Raw genomic sequence first — 15,703 nt, 5'->3', positions numbered from 1 at the left:
GGCAGATCCTGTCTGGTTGGCGGCTCTGGCAGATCCTGACTGACGAATGGCTCTAGCGGCTCCTGACTGACTAACGGCTCTGACGGCTCGGGACAGACGAGCGGCTCTAATGGCTCGGGACAGACGGATGGCTCAGACGGCACTGGGCAGACGGATGGCTCAGATGGCGCTGGGGAGACGGATGGCTCAGATGGCGCTGGGGAGACGGATGGCTCAGATGGCGCTGGGGAGACGGATGGCTCAGATGGCGCTGGGGAGACGGATGGCTCAGATGGCACTAGGCAGACGGATGGCTCTGGCCGGATGAGGCGCACTGTAGGCCTGGTGCGTGGTGCCGGAACTGGAGGCACCGGGCTAAGGACACGCACCTTCAGGCTAGTGCAGGGAGAAGGAACAGGGCATACTGGACCCTGGGAGCGCACATTAGGCCTAGTGCGTGGTGCCGGAACTGGTGGTACCGGACTGGGGACACGCATCTCAGGGCTAGTGCGGGGAGCAGCAACAGGACGCACAGGACTCTGGGGACACACAGGAGGCTTGGTGGGTGGTTTAGGCACTGGTGGTAAAGGGCTGGAGACACGCACCATAGGGCTAGTGCGTGGAGGAGGCACTGGTGGTACTGGACTGGGGCGGGGAGGTGGCGCCGGAAATACCGGACCGTGCAGGCGTACTGGTTCCCTTGAACACCGAGCCTGCCCAACCTTACCTGGTTGAATGCTCCCCGTCGCCCGACCAGTGCGGGGAGGTGGAATAACCCGCACCGGGCTATGTAGGCGAACCGGGGACACCATGCGTAAGGCTGGTGCCATGTATACCGGCCCGAGGAGACGCACTGGAGACCAGACGCGTTGAGCCGGCATCATGGCACCTGGCTCAATGCCCAATCTAGCCCTACCAGTGCGGGGAGGTGGAATAACCCGCACCGGGCTATGAACACGTACAGGAGACACCGTGCGCTCTATTGCGTAACACGGTGTCCGCCCGTACTCCCGCTCTCCACGGTTAGCCTGGGAAGTGGGCGCAGGTCTCCTACCTGCCCTCGGCCCACTACCTCTTAGCCCCCCTCCAAGAAATTTTTGGGTAGTACTCACGGGCTTCCAGCCTTGCCTCCGTGCTGCCTCCTCATATCGCCTCCTCTCGGCTTTCGCTGCCTCCAGCTCTTCACGAGGGAGGCGATATTCTCCCGGTTGTGCCCAAGGTCCCTTTCCATCCAATATCTCCTCCCATGTCCATGAATCCTGTGTAGGTGGGTCCTGTTGCCGCTTGACACGCCGCTTGGTCCTAGAATGGTGGGTAATTCTGTCACGATCGTCGAAGGGAGAGAGAGAGGACCAAGGCGCAGCGTGTTGAAAATACATCTTCTCTTTAATTGGAAGAAGGACAACGAAACAAAACAACAAACAGACGAACGTGAAGCTATCAAAAGACTAAGTGCAAACATGCAACATAGACACAGACAATTACCCACAAAAACCTAGTGCCTATGGCTGCCTTAAATATGGCTCCCAATCAGAGACAATTAATGACATCTGTCTCTGATTGAGAACCCTTCAGGCAACCATAGACACAGCTAGACTTCTATACTAAACATAAACCCAACTACTCTAATAAACCCCCTAACCTTACAACCACCCTAGACACTACAAAAACACATACATACACCATGTCACACCCTGACCTAACTAAAATAATAATGAAAACAAAGATAACTAAGGCCAGGGTGTGACACCCGGTTTGACCGCTAGAGGTTCCTTGAGGTTCTCCAGGGTTCATCGGGTCAACACTAATTCTAAAAGTGTACTGTGTACACTAAGACCATTCACTGTCCTATTACTAGCTGGGTACAAACAATATAAATAACACATCTTTGAATGTTAATTGTAAGAGTGGACATTAGAGTTGATGATCATTGATTAGTAATGCCTGACGCGTGTCCATGAATTCCTGTCTGTCACATGAACTGATTGGGATGGCAGTTGCTTCTAGAGAATTGAGTCTATCATTCTACTCCAGCCACAATTTGTTAACCCCCACAAATTGGACCATGGTTTTGTATTTGACCCCTCCTGCAGAAGCTGATTTTGATTCGGAGTAAGGAGCTGAGGGAGAAGGGTGTGTACCAGGTGTTGGACTGGGTGGAGGCAAAGAGGCCCGACAGCATCAAGGTGTTCTGGAACTGTGTGTTCAGTATAGCTGAAAAGTATAGCTGAAAACTATAGTATAGTGTGGCCTGCAATTTATCACAATATACTCTACTTCAGGCGAGCAAAATCTAGAGACTTCCTTAGATTTTGTGCACCAGCTGTTGATTACAAATATGCACAGACCGCCCCCCCTCGTCTAACCGGAGTGTGCTGTTCTATCTTGCTGGTGCAGCGTATATCCCGCTAGCTGAATATCCATGTCATCATTCAGCCACGATTCTGTGAAACATAGGATTATTATCTTTATTATCATTATCTTTAACTGGTTAACAAACAGCATGTCCTAAAAACAGGACAGGTAAAAGTAAAATTGACAATATGGAATGGACAATCAGGCTACTCACAACTGCTGTCCATTAGTTTCATCCCATGGGCTAAATTGTCATGCTCAGTGGTTCCAAGTTTGTATACATCATTTTTTTTTTATTGAAAAAGAAAATACTTCTGCATTTCCCGCAGTGTCAACACATTGCAAATTGGCTCAGGATAACTCCTCCTGATAAATTTGGGTAGCTGATATTCAGAGATTAAATATCCCTTTCGGACTAATAAAGCCAATGCAAAGGCCTGCTTGTGGGTCTACCACATCGATGGGCATTCATAAAATTCCATTGCTTGTTGGGCATTCATAAAATTCCATTGCTTGTCGACATGGTAGGCTACACCCCAGTAAGCACGGGCCAACGTCTTTTTGACCTCTTTTTTTGTTCTTGTCCGGACCTGCAGTCTTTTTTTGTGTTTTACAAATAGATGAGCTAGCCTACCACATAGATGAGCACTCCTAAAATTCACTAATGAAATGGCTACCCGGAATATGCATTGTGTCGTCCACCCACCAACCCCTCTTTTATGCTGCTGCTACTCTGTTGATCATCTATGCATAGTCACTTTAACTAATCCTACATGTATATATTACCTGAAATAGCCCGACTAACCAGTGTACCCGCACATTGACTCTGTACCGGTACCACCTGTATATAGCCTCGCTACTGTTATTTTTTACTGTTTTTTTTTATTTCTTCACTTCTCTATTGTTTACCAAATACCTATTTTTTACTTAAAAACTGCACTGTTGGTTAAGGGCTTGTAAGTAAGCATTTAACTGTAAGGTCTACACCTGTTGTATTCGGCGCACGTGACAAATACATTTTGATTTGAACCTAACTTCAACGTCATGAAAATACGTATTGTAGACGTCTTTTAACGTTATTTTGCTTACTGGGACTATTCTGATAAGGGGCGGCAATTTTGTGGTCTCGCCTATGGCGGCCGGGACCAGCCGGTCACATGAGCACTCTTACTTTCCAAACGTCATTTGATGTGGGTTTCAGTGCAGGCGGGAGATCTATTTTATTTTCGAAAATAACAATAGCAACGTTGTAGGCCTACAACTGAAAACCTTTTGATTACGTCCATCGTCCAAACTGGAATGTTGGCTATTTTCGTCTCGATTGCTTTTGCGCGTCTATCGTCTGAACGAAGCATTAGACACTGGGCCTGGATTGAAATGTAAATAGCCTACAATCATACTTTCATTTATGAATCTATACGTGCAACCCAATCTTAACCTGTTCATGAATTATTAAACTGTTAATATATTCAGTGACCTGGTAAATATTGGATTTTTTTTCAACAAAGAAAACTGAATTGAAGAGGTGAACTACAGTTGCGATCGGCGCCAATGGATCCGCTGGCCTTTCTTACAGATAAGCAGTTACTGCAGTTTTTACGCTGTAGTAGGACAGAGATGTCGTGCATGCTGCAACCACACACTTTTCTTAACCAGCTCCGTGACCACCACCTCATTCCGGAGAACATGTACAAGGTGAGCGCAGTAGAGACCGCCAAATTTCTATAGACATAACCGCCCAATCAAAGGTTCAATTTAATCCCATCGGTCACAATACCGAAACAAACTTTTGTAGGTCCTACTTTACAGGCTTTAAATAAATTAACGCTGTACTCAACAAATAAGTCGTATATTATGCATTATTAAGGTGAAGTATGATTCAGAGAAGTTTCATTAAGATTTCTCAAAATGGTCACAAGACAAGGATACATCTCCAAGGTTTAAACCTACTTTTACACCAGAAGTCTGTATTCAACAGCTTAAAAAACAAATAGATTGTTGAAATGTTTTCATATTTAGTTTAATGTTTAAAGGGTCTAGTAAATGGACTCCCTAGTGGCGCAGAGGTCTACTAAGGCACTGGATCTCAGTGCTTGAGGCATTGCTACAGACAGCCTGGTTCGATTCCAGGCTACTGGCCGTGTTTGGGAGTCCCATAGTGCAGCACAATTGGCTCAGCCTCGCCTGGGTTTGGCCTGTAGGCAGTCATTGTAAATAAGAATGTGTTCTTAACTGACTTGCCTAGTTTAAAATGTTTAACTTTTTTAAATAGGCTATGTGCCTTAATTTACTTTAAAAGGGTCATCATGAATTTGACAGTAATTTATAGGCAGCTCGGTGGCAAGTAAAATTTTGTTTTTAATATTAAAGTACAGCTACTGTAATATAAATACAATATCATAGCAAGTACTGTGTAATGACACAGTACAACACTGTAAAATGTACTGTATTAGGCCTATACTGTAAATGCTACCATCATCGAAAGGAATGAATGATTGGATGAATGAATTACATTTATTGAGGTGAGGGTTTGAATTCCTTAGTATTTTACTGTAATTACAAAGGATTGGTGCAAGGTTTGACCAAATATTTAGGAAGCGGTCATCATCTGATGGTGTCTGTGAAGGAAGGAAGTGGTATGTCCAAAAAACAGATTTTCAACAAGTCAAATACATTTATTGTGTTAGAGGTATCATGATTATTTTATCTGAACCAAAGTAGATCATTATAAGATTGTTCTGTACATCAGTTGGAGTCTCTATAAGCTTCAATATGAGATCCTAAACCTGGCATAAAAGTGCATCCTTGTAGCTGTGTGGGCTAATATAGTCAAAATGTTTCCCATCGGGTAAGTTGAGCCAATGGCAAGATGAGCAATTTGAAGTATTTTCTTCCCAGGTGTAATGCAAGACATTATTGCTGGCATATGAGGCAACAATAGGGCCTGGCCTATGTTAAAAGTGTTTTTAAAAAGTGTTTGTTAGGTGTTAAGCCTGTGTTAAAAGATGCTTCAAATTATTAAAAGACAAAAAGTGATTGTGAATTGTGTTTGGGAAATAAAGATAGACATGGTTTTAAAAAGGTAGTGGCAATATTTCATTCAGTAGACATTTTTAGGAGGCTTAACTTACCCTGTTCTGCAGCTCACCTTACCTCATAAGTTGTGCCAAGAGACCACTTTTTTGGGACTAGCTGTGTTTTCAAAATTGTAATGTTTTCCTGAATTCTGATTATTTCCGGGGATACACAACATCCTGAAATTTATGTACCGGTAGATATCTTTGTTAGAAAGAATACTATACTTCCCTTGACGGACTGATGCTGAATGTAAAAAAACTTATCCCACTCTCCCCTAAAGCATATTAATTAATATTTGGTGTTTTATAGTGTTGCGTTTGATACCGGAGCTCCGATGCATGTGCCACTCTCTGTTGTCATCTATGCATAGGCACTTTAATTAACTCTACCTAAATGTACATACTACCTCAACTAACCGGTGCCCCCGCACATTGACTTTGTTCCCGGCACCCCCATGTATGTATTGTTATTTTTTACTCTTACTCTTAAATTACTTGTTACTTTTATCTCTTATTCTTATCCGTATTTTTTTGAAACTACACTGTTGGTTAGAGGCTCATAAGTAAGTATTTTTTTCTGTAAGGTCTACACCCGTTGTATTCGGCGCATGTGACTAATAAAATTTGATTTGATTTGAAAACGATTGTAGTCATTTCCCGGTGTCACGATCGTCGAAGGGAGAGAGAGTGGACCAAGGCGCAGCGTGTTGAAAATACATCTTCTCTTTAATTGGAAGAAGGACAACGAAACAAAACAACAAACAGACGAACGTGAAGCTATCAAAAGACTAAGTGCAAACATGCAACATAGACACAGACAATTACCCACAAAAACCTAGTGCCTATGGCTGCCTTAAATATGGCTCCCAATCAGAGACAATTAATGACATCTGTCTCTGATTGAGAACCCTTCAGGCAACCATAGACACAGCTAGACTTCTATACTAAACATAAACCCAACTACTCTAATAAACCCCCTAACCTTACAACCACCCTAGACACTACAAAAACACATACATACACCATGTCACACCCTGACCTAACTAAAATAATAATGAAAACAAAGATAACTAAGGCCAGGGTGTGACATAACCCCCCCCTTAAGGTGCGAACTCCGGGCGCACCAGCATAAAGTCTAGGGGAGGGTCTGGGTGGGCGTCTGTCCACGGTGGCGGCTCTGGTACTGGTCGTGGTCCCCACCCCACCATAGTCACTACCCGCTTTCGTAGCCTCCTCCAACTGACCACCCGCCAACTTAACCCCACTGGATTAAGGAGCAGCACCGGACTAAGGGACAGCACCGGACTAAGGGACAGCACCGGACTAAGGGACAGCACCGGACTAAGGGACAGCACCGGACTAAGGGGCAGCACCAGGATAAGGGGCAGCACCAGGATAAGGGGCAGCACCAGGATAAGTGGCAGCACCAGGATAAGGGGCAGCTCCGGACTGAGGGACGGCAGCTCCGGACTGAGGAACGGATCCTGGCTGGATGACGGCTCTGGCGGATCCTGGCTGGACGGCTCTGGCGGATCCTGGCTGGACGGCTCATGGCTGGCTGACGGATCTGGCTGCTCATGGCTGGCTGACGGATCTGGCTGCTCATGGCTGGCTGACGGATCTGGCTGCTCATGGCTGGCTGACGGATCTGGCTGCTCATGGCTGGCTGACGGATCTGGCTGCTCATGGCTGGCTGACGGCTCTGGCAGATCCTGTCTGGTTGGCGGCTCTGGCAGATCCTGTCTGGTTGGCGGCTCTGGCAGATCCTGTCTGGTTGGCGGCTCTGGCAGATCCTGTCTGGTTGGCGGCTCTGGCAGATCCTGTCTGGTTGGCGGCTCTGGCAGATCCTGACTGACGAATGGCTCTAGCGGCTCCTGACTGACTAACGGCTCTGACGGCTCGGGACAGACGAGCGGCTCTAATGGCTCGGGACAGACGGATGGCTCAGACGGCACTGGGCAGACGGATGGCTCAGATGGCGCTGGGGAGACGGATGGCTCAGATGGCGCTGGGGAGACGGATGGCTCAGATGGCGCTGGGGAGACGGATGGCTCAGATGGCGCTGGGGAGACGGATGGCTCAGATGGCACTAGGCAGACGGATGGCTCTGGCCGGATGAGGCGCACTGTAGGCCTGGTGCGTGGTGCCGGAACTGGAGGCACCGGGCTAAGGACACGCACCTTCAGGCTAGTGCAGGGAGAAGGAACAGGGCATACTGGACCCTGGGAGCGCACATTAGGCCTAGTGCGTGGTGCCGGAACTGGTGGTACCGGACTGGGGACACGCATCTCAGGGCTAGTGCGGGGAGCAGCAACAGAACGCACAGGACTCTGGGGACACACAGGAGGCTTGGTGGGTGGTTTAGGCACTGGTGGTAAAGGGCTGGAGACACGCACCATAGGGCTAGTGCGTGGAGGAGGCACTGGTGGTACTGGACTGGGGCGGGGAGGTGGCGCCGGAAATACCGGACCGTGCAGGCGTACTGGTTCCCTTGAACACCGAGCCTGCCCAACCTTACCTGGTTGAATGCTCCTCGTCGCCCGACCAGTGCGGGGAGGTGGAATAACCCGCACCGGGCTATGTAGGCGAACCGGGGACACCATGCGTAAGGCTGGTGCCATGTATACCGGCCCGAGGAGACGCACTGGAGACCAGACGCGTTGAGCCGGCATCATGGCACCTGGCTCAATGCCCAATCTAGCCCTACCAGTGCGGGGAGGTGGAATAACCCGCACCGGGCTATGAACACGTACAGGAGACACCGTGCGCTCTATTGCATAACACGGTGTCCGCCCGTACTCCCGCTCTCCACGGTTAGCCTGGGAAGTGGGCGCAGGTCTCCTACCTGCCCTCGGCCCACTACCTCTTAGCCCCCCTCCAATAAATTTTTGGGTAGTACTCACGGGCTTCCAGCCTTGCCTCCGTGCTGCCTCCTCATATCGCCTCCTCTCGGCTTTCGCTGCCTCCAGCTCTTCACGAGGGAGGCGATATTCTCCCGGTTGTGCCCAAGGTCCCTTTCCATCCAATATCTCCTCCCATGTCCATGAATCCTGTGTAGGTGGGTCCTGTTGCCGCTTGACACGCCGCTTGGTCCTAGAATGGTGGGTAATTCTGTCACGATCGTCGAAGGGAGAGAGAGAGGACCAAGGCGCAGCGTGTTGAAAATACATCTTCTCTTTAATTGGAATAAGGACAACGAAACAAAACAACAAACAGACGAACGTGAAGCTATCAAAAGACTAAGTGCAAACATGCAACATAGACACAGACAATTACCCACAAAAACCTAGTGCCTATGGCTGCCTTAAATATGGCTCCCAATCAGAGACAATTAATGACATCTGTCTCTGATTGAGAACCCTTCAGGCAACCATAGACACAGCTAGACTTCTATACTAAACATAAACCCAACTACTCTAATAAACCCCCTAACCTTACAACCACCCTAGACACTACAAAAACACATACATACACCATGTCACACCCTGACCTAACTAAAATAATAATGAAAACAAAGATAACTAAGGCCAGGGTGTGACATAACCCCCCCCTTAAGGTGCGAACTCCGGGCGCACCAGCATAAAGTCTAGGGGAGGGTCTGGGTGGGCGTCTGTCCACGGTGGCGGCTCTGGTACTGGTCGTGGTCCCCACCCCACCATAGTCACTACCCGCTTTCGTAGCCTCCTCCAACTGACCACCCGCCAACTTAACCCCACTGGATTAAGGAGCAGCACCGGACTAAGGGACAGCACCGGACTAAGGGACAGCACCGGACTAAGGGGCAGCACCAGGATAAGGGGCAGCACCAGGATAAGGGGCAGCACCAGGATAAGTGGCAGCACCAGGATAAGGGGCAGCTCCGGACTGAGGGACGGCAGCTCCGGACTGAGGAACGGATCCTGGCTGGATGACGGCTCTGGCGGATCCTGGCTGGACGGCTCTGGCGGATCCTGGCTGGACGGCTCATGGCTGGCTGACGGATCTGGCTGCTCATGGCTGGCTGACGGATCTGGCTGCTCATGGCTGGCTGACGGATCTGGCTGCTCATGGCTGGCTGACGGATCTGGCTGCTCATGGCTGGCTGACGGATCTGGCTGCTCATGGCTGGCTGACGGCTCTGGCAGATCCTGTCTGGTTGGCGGCTCTGGCAGATCCTGTCTGGTTGGCGGCTCTGGCAGATCCTGTCTGGTTGGCGGCTCTGGCAGATCCTGTCTGGTTGGCGGCTCTGGCAGATCCTGTCTGGTTGGCGGCTCTGGCAGATCCTGACTGACGAATGGCTCTAGCGGCTCCTGACTGACTAACGGCTCTGACGGCTCGGGACAGACGAGCGGCTCTAATGGCTCGGGACAGACGGATGGCTCAGACGGCACTGGGCAGACGGATGGCTCAGATGGCGCTGGGGAGACGGATGGCTCAGATGGCGCTGGGGAGACGGATGGCTCAGATGGCGCTGGGGAGACGGATGGCTCAGATGGCGCTGGGGAGACGGATGGCTCAGATGGCACTAGGCAGACGGATGGCTCTGGCCGGATGAGGCGCACTGTAGGCCTGGTGCGTGGTGCCGGAACTGGAGGCACCGGGCTAAGGACACGCACCTTCAGGCTAGTGCAGGGAGAAGGAACAGGGCATACTGGACCCTGGGAGCGCACATTAGGCCTAGTGCGTGGTGCCGGAACTGGTGGTACCGGACTGGGGACACGCATCTCAGGGCTAGTGCGGGGAGCAGCAACAGGACGCACAGGACTCTGGGGACACACAGGAGGCTTGGTGGGTGGTTTAGGCACTGGTGGTAAAGGGCTGGAGACACGCACCATAGGGCTAGTGCGTGGAGGAGGCACTGGTGGTACTGGACTGGGGCGGGGAGGTGGCGCCGGAAATACCGGACCGTGCAGGCGTACTGGTTCCCTTGAACACCGAGCCTGCCCAACCTTACCTGGTTGAATGCTCCCCGTCGCCCGACCAGTGCGGGGAGGTGGAATAACCCGCACCGGGCTATGTAGGCGAACCGGGGACACCATGCGTAAGGCTGGTGCCATGTATACCGGCCCGAGGAGACGCACTGGAGACCAGACGCGTTGAGCCGGCATCATGGCACCTGGCTCAATGCCCAATCTAGCCCTACCAGTGCGGGGAGGTGGAATAACCCGCACCGGGCTATGAACACGTACAGGAGACACCGTGCGCTCTATTGCGTAACACGGTGTCCGCCCGTACTCCCGCTCTCCACGGTTAGCCTGGGAAGTGGGCGCAGGTCTCCTACCTGCCCTCGGCCCACTACCTCTTAGCCCCCCTCCAAGAAATTTTTGGGTAGTACTCACGGGCTTCCAGCCTTGCCTCCGTGCTGCCTCCTCATATCGCCTCCTCTCGGCTTTCGCTGCCTCCAGCTCTTCACGAGGGAGGCGATATTCTCCCGGTTGTGCCCAAGGTCCCTTTCCATCCAATATCTCCTCCCATGTCCATGAATCCTGTGTAGGTGGGTCCTGTTGCCGCTTGACACGCCGCTTGGTCCTAGAATGGTGGGTAATTCTGTCACGATCGTCGAAGGGAGAGAGAGAGGACCAAGGCGCAGCGTGTTGAAAATACATCTTCTCTTTAATTGGAAGAAGGACAACGAAACAAAACAACAAACAGACGAACGTGAAGCTATCAAAAGACTAAGTGCAAACATGCAACATAGACACAGACAATTACCCACAAAAACCTAGTGCCTATGGCTGCCTTAAATATGGCTCCCAATCAGAGACAATTAATGACATCTGTCTCTGATTGAGAACCCTTCAGGCAACCATAGACACAGCTAGACTTCTATACTAAACATAAACCCAACTACTCTAATAAACCCCCTAACCTTACAACCACCCTAGACACTACAAAAACACATACATACACCATGTCACACCCTGACCTAACTAAAATAATAATGAAAACAAAGATAACTAAGGCCAGGGTGTGACACCCGGTTTGACCGCTAGAGGTTCCTTGAGGTTCTCCAGGGTTCATCGGGTCAACACTAATTCTAAAAGTGTACTGTGTACACTAAGACCATTCACTGTCCTATTACTAGCTGGGTACAAACAATATAAATAACACATCTTTGAATGTTAATTGTAAGAGTGGACATTAGAGTTGATGATCATTGATTAGTAATGCCTGACGCGTGTCCATGAATTCCTGTCTGTCACATGAACTGATTGGGATGGCAGTTGCTTCTAGAGAATTGAGTCTATCATTCTACTCCAGCCACAATTTGTTAACCCCCACAAATTGGACCATGGTTTTGTATTTGACCCCTCCTGCAGAAGCTGATTTTGATTCGGAGTAAGGAGCTGAGGGAGAAGGGTGTGTACCAGGTGTTGGACTGGGTGGAGGCAAAGAGGCCCGACAGCATCAAGGTGTTCTGGAACTGTGTGTTCAGTATAGCTGAAAAGTATAGCTGAAAACTATAGTATAGTGTGGCCTGCAATTTATCACAATATACTCTACTTCAGGCGAGCAAAATCTAGAGACTTCCTTAGATTTTGTGCACCAGCTGTTGATTACAAATATGCACAGACCGCCCCCCCTCGTCTAACCGGAGTGTGCTGTTCTATCTTGCTGGTGCAGCGTATATCCCGCTAGCTGAATATCCATGTCATCATTCAGCCACGATTCTGTGAAACATAGGATTATTATCTTTATTATCATTATCTTTAACTGGTTAACAAACAGCATGTCCTAAAAACAGGACAGGTAAAAGTAAAATTGACAATATGGAATGGACAATCAGGCTACTCACAACTGCTGTCCATTAGTTTCATCCCATGGGCTAAATTGTCATGCTCAGTGGTTCCAAGTTTGTATACATCATTTTTTTTTTATTGAAAAAGAAAATACTTCTGCATTTCCCGCAGTGTCAACACATTGCAAATTGGCTCAGGATAACTCCTCCTGATAAATTTGGGTAGCTGATATTCAGAGATTAAATATCCCTTTCGGACTAATAAAGCCAATGCAAAGGCCTGCTTGTGGGTCTACCACATCGATGGGCATTCATAAAATTCCATTGCTTGTTGGGCATTCATAAAATTCCATTGCTTGTCGACATGGTAGGCTACACCCCAGTAAGCACGGGCCAACGTCTTTTTGACCTCTTTTTTTGTTCTTGTCCGGACCTGCAGTCTTTTTTTGTGTTTTACAAATAGATGAGCTAGCCTACCACATAGATGAGCACTCCTAAAATTCACTAATGAAATGGCTACCCGGAATATGCATTGTGTCGTCCACCCACCAACCCCTCTTTTATGCTGCTGCTACTCTGTTGATCATCTATGCATAGTCACTTTAACTAATCCTACATGTATATATTACCTGAAATAGCCCGACTAACCAGTGTACCCGCACATTCACTCTGTACCGGTACCACCTGTATATAGCCTCGCTACTGTTATTTTTTACTGTTTTTTTTATTTCTTCACTTCTCTATTGTTTACCAAATACCTATTTTTTACTTAAAAACTGCACTGTTGGTTAAGGGCTTGTAAGTAAGCATTTAACTGTAAGGTCTACACCTGTTGTATTCGGCGCACGTGACAAATACATTTTGATTTGAACCTAACTTCAACGTCATGAAAATACGTATTGTAGACGTCTTTTAACGTTATTTTGCTTACTGGGACTATTCTGATAAGGGGCGGCAATTTTGTGGTCTCGCCTATGGCGGCCGGGACCAGCCGGTCACATGAGCACTCTTACTTTCCAAACGTCATTTGATGTGGGTTTCAGTGCAGGCGGGAGATCTATTTTATTTTCGAAAATAACAATAGCAACGTTGTAGGCCTACAACTGAAAACCTTTTGATTACGTCCATCGTCCAAACTGGAATGTTGGCTATTTTCGTCTCGATTGCTTTTGCGCGTCTATCGTCTGAACGAAGCATTAGACACTGGGCCTGGATTGAAATGTAAATAGCCTACAATCATACTTTCATTTATGAATCTATACGTGCAACCCAATCTTAACCTGTTCATGAATTATTAAACTGTTAATATATTCAGTGACCTGGTAAATATTGGATTTTTTTTCAACAAAGAAAACTGAATTGAAGAGGTGAACTACAGTTGCGATCGGCGCCAATGGATCCGCTGGCCTTTCTTACAGATAAGCAGTTACTGCAGTTTTTACGCTGTAGTAGGACAGAGATGTCGTGCATGCTGCAACCACACACTTTTCTTAACCAGCTCCGTGACCACCACCTCATTCCGGAGAACATGTACAAGGTGAGCGCAGTAGAGACCGCCAAATTTCTATAGACATAACCGCCCAATCAAAGGTTCAATTTAATCCCATCGGTCACAATACCGAAACAAACTTTTGTAGGTCCTACTTTACAGGCTTTAAATAAATTAACGCTGTACTCAACAAATAAGTCGTATATTATGCATTATTAAGGTGAAGTATGATTCAGAGAAGTTTCATTAAGATTTCTCAAAATGGTCACAAGACAAGGATACATCTCCAAGGTTTAAACCTACTTTTACACCAGAAGTCTGTATTCAACAGCTTAAAAAACAAATAGATTGTTGAAATGTTTTCATATTTAGTTTAATGTTTAAAGGGTCTAGTAAATGGACTCCCTAGTGGCGCAGAGGTCTACTAAGGCACTGGATCTCAGTGCTTGAGGCATTGCTACAGACAGCCTGGTTCGATTCCAGGCTACTGGCCGTGTTTGGGAGTCCCATAGTGCAGCACAATTGGCTCAGCCTCGCCTGGGTTTGGCCTGTAGGCAGTCATTGTAAATAAGAATGTGTTCTTAACTGACTTGCCTAGTTTAAAATGTTTAACTTTTTTAAATAGGCTATGTGCCTTAATTTACTTTAAAAGGGTCATCATGAATTTGACAGTAATTTATAGGCAGCTCGGTGGCAAGTAAAATTTTGTTTTTAATATTAAAGTACAGCTACTGTAATATAAATACAATATCATAGCAAGTACTGTGTAATGACACAGTACAACACTGTAAAATGTACTGTATTAGGCCTATACTGTAAATGCTACCATCATCGAAAGGAATGAATGATTGGATGAATGAATTACATTTATTGAGGTGAGGGTTTGAATTCCTTAGTATTTTACTGTAATTACAAAGGATTGGTGCAAGGTTTGACCAAATATTTAGGAAGCGGTCATCATCTGATGGTGTCTGTGAAGGAAGGAAGTGGTATGTCCAAAAAACAGATTTTCAACAAGTCAAATACATTTATTGTGTTAGAGGTATCATGATTATTTTATCTGAACCAAAGTAGATCATTATAAGATTGTTCTGTACATCAGTTGGAGTCTCTATAAGCTTCAATATGAGATCCTAAACCTGGCATAAAAGTGCATCCTTGTAGCTGTGTGGGCTAATATAGTCAAAATGTTTCCCATCGGGTAAGTTGAGCCAATGGCAAGATGAGCAATTTGAAGTATTTTCTTCCCAGGTGTAATGCAAGACATTATTGCTGGCATATGAGGCAACAATAGGGCCTGGCCTATGTTAAAAGTGTTTTTAAAAAGTGTTTGTTAGGTGTTAAGCCTGTGTTAAAAGATGCTTCAAATTATTAAAAGACAAAAAGTGATTGTGAATTGTGTTTGGGAAATAAAGATAGACATGGTTTTAAAAAGGTAGTGGCAATATTTCATTCAGTAGACATTTTTAGGAGGCTTAACTTACCCTGTTCTGCAGCTCACCTTACCTCATAAGTTGTGCCAAGAGACCACTTTTTTGGGACTAGCTGTGTTTTCAAAATTGTAATGTTTTCCTGAATTCTGATTATTTCCGGGGATACACAACATCCTGAAATTTATGTACCGGTAGATATCTTTGTTAGAAAGAATACTATACTTCCCTTGACGGACTGATGCTGAATGTAAAAAAACTTATCCCACTCTCCCCTAAAGCATATGAATTAATATTTGGTGTTTTATAGTGTTGCGTTTGATACCGGAGCTCCGATGCATGTGCCACTCTCTGTTGTCATCTATGCATAGGCACTTTAATTAACTCTACCTAAATGTACATACTACCTCAACTAACCGGTGCCCCCGCACATTGACTTTGTTCCCGGCACCCCCATGTATGTATTGTTATTTTTTACTCTTACTCTTAAATTACTTGTTACTTTTATCTCTTATTCTTATCCGTATTTTTTTGAAACTACACTGTTGGTTAGAGGCTCATAAGTAAGTATTTTTTTCTGTAAGGTCTACACCCGTTGTATTCAGCGCATGTGACTAATAAAATTTGATTTGATTTGAAAACGATTGTAGTCATT

The 15,703-nt window shown here is 47.0% G+C and overlaps 1 protein-coding gene across 1 annotated transcript in view; it reads left to right on the top strand.

The window, feature by feature from the left end:
• The first annotated feature begins 3,464 nt into the window (after positions 1-3,464).
• The window catches only part of LOC139565501 (chromodomain-helicase-DNA-binding protein Mi-2 homolog), a 39,299-nt gene continuing 27,060 nt past the window's right edge, over positions 3,465-15,703 (top strand). Inside the window, exons 1-3 of the mRNA XM_071385901.1 lie at positions 3,465-3,713; positions 3,843-4,029; positions 11,711-11,826. Coding sequence (XP_071242002.1) covers positions 3,886-4,029; positions 11,711-11,826 — 260 coding nt within the window. The 5' untranslated portion in view covers positions 3,465-3,713; positions 3,843-3,885. The remainder of the gene's footprint in view (positions 3,714-3,842; positions 4,030-11,710; positions 11,827-15,703) is intronic.

Source organism: Salvelinus alpinus, chromosome 36 (genome assembly GCF_045679555.1).
Source record: "Salvelinus alpinus chromosome 36, SLU_Salpinus.1, whole genome shotgun sequence".
NCBI classification, from domain to species: Eukaryota; Metazoa; Chordata; class Actinopteri; order Salmoniformes; family Salmonidae; genus Salvelinus; species Salvelinus alpinus.
Note: the sequence above shows the minus strand (reverse complement) of the source record. Positions and strands in the feature narration are given on the sequence as shown.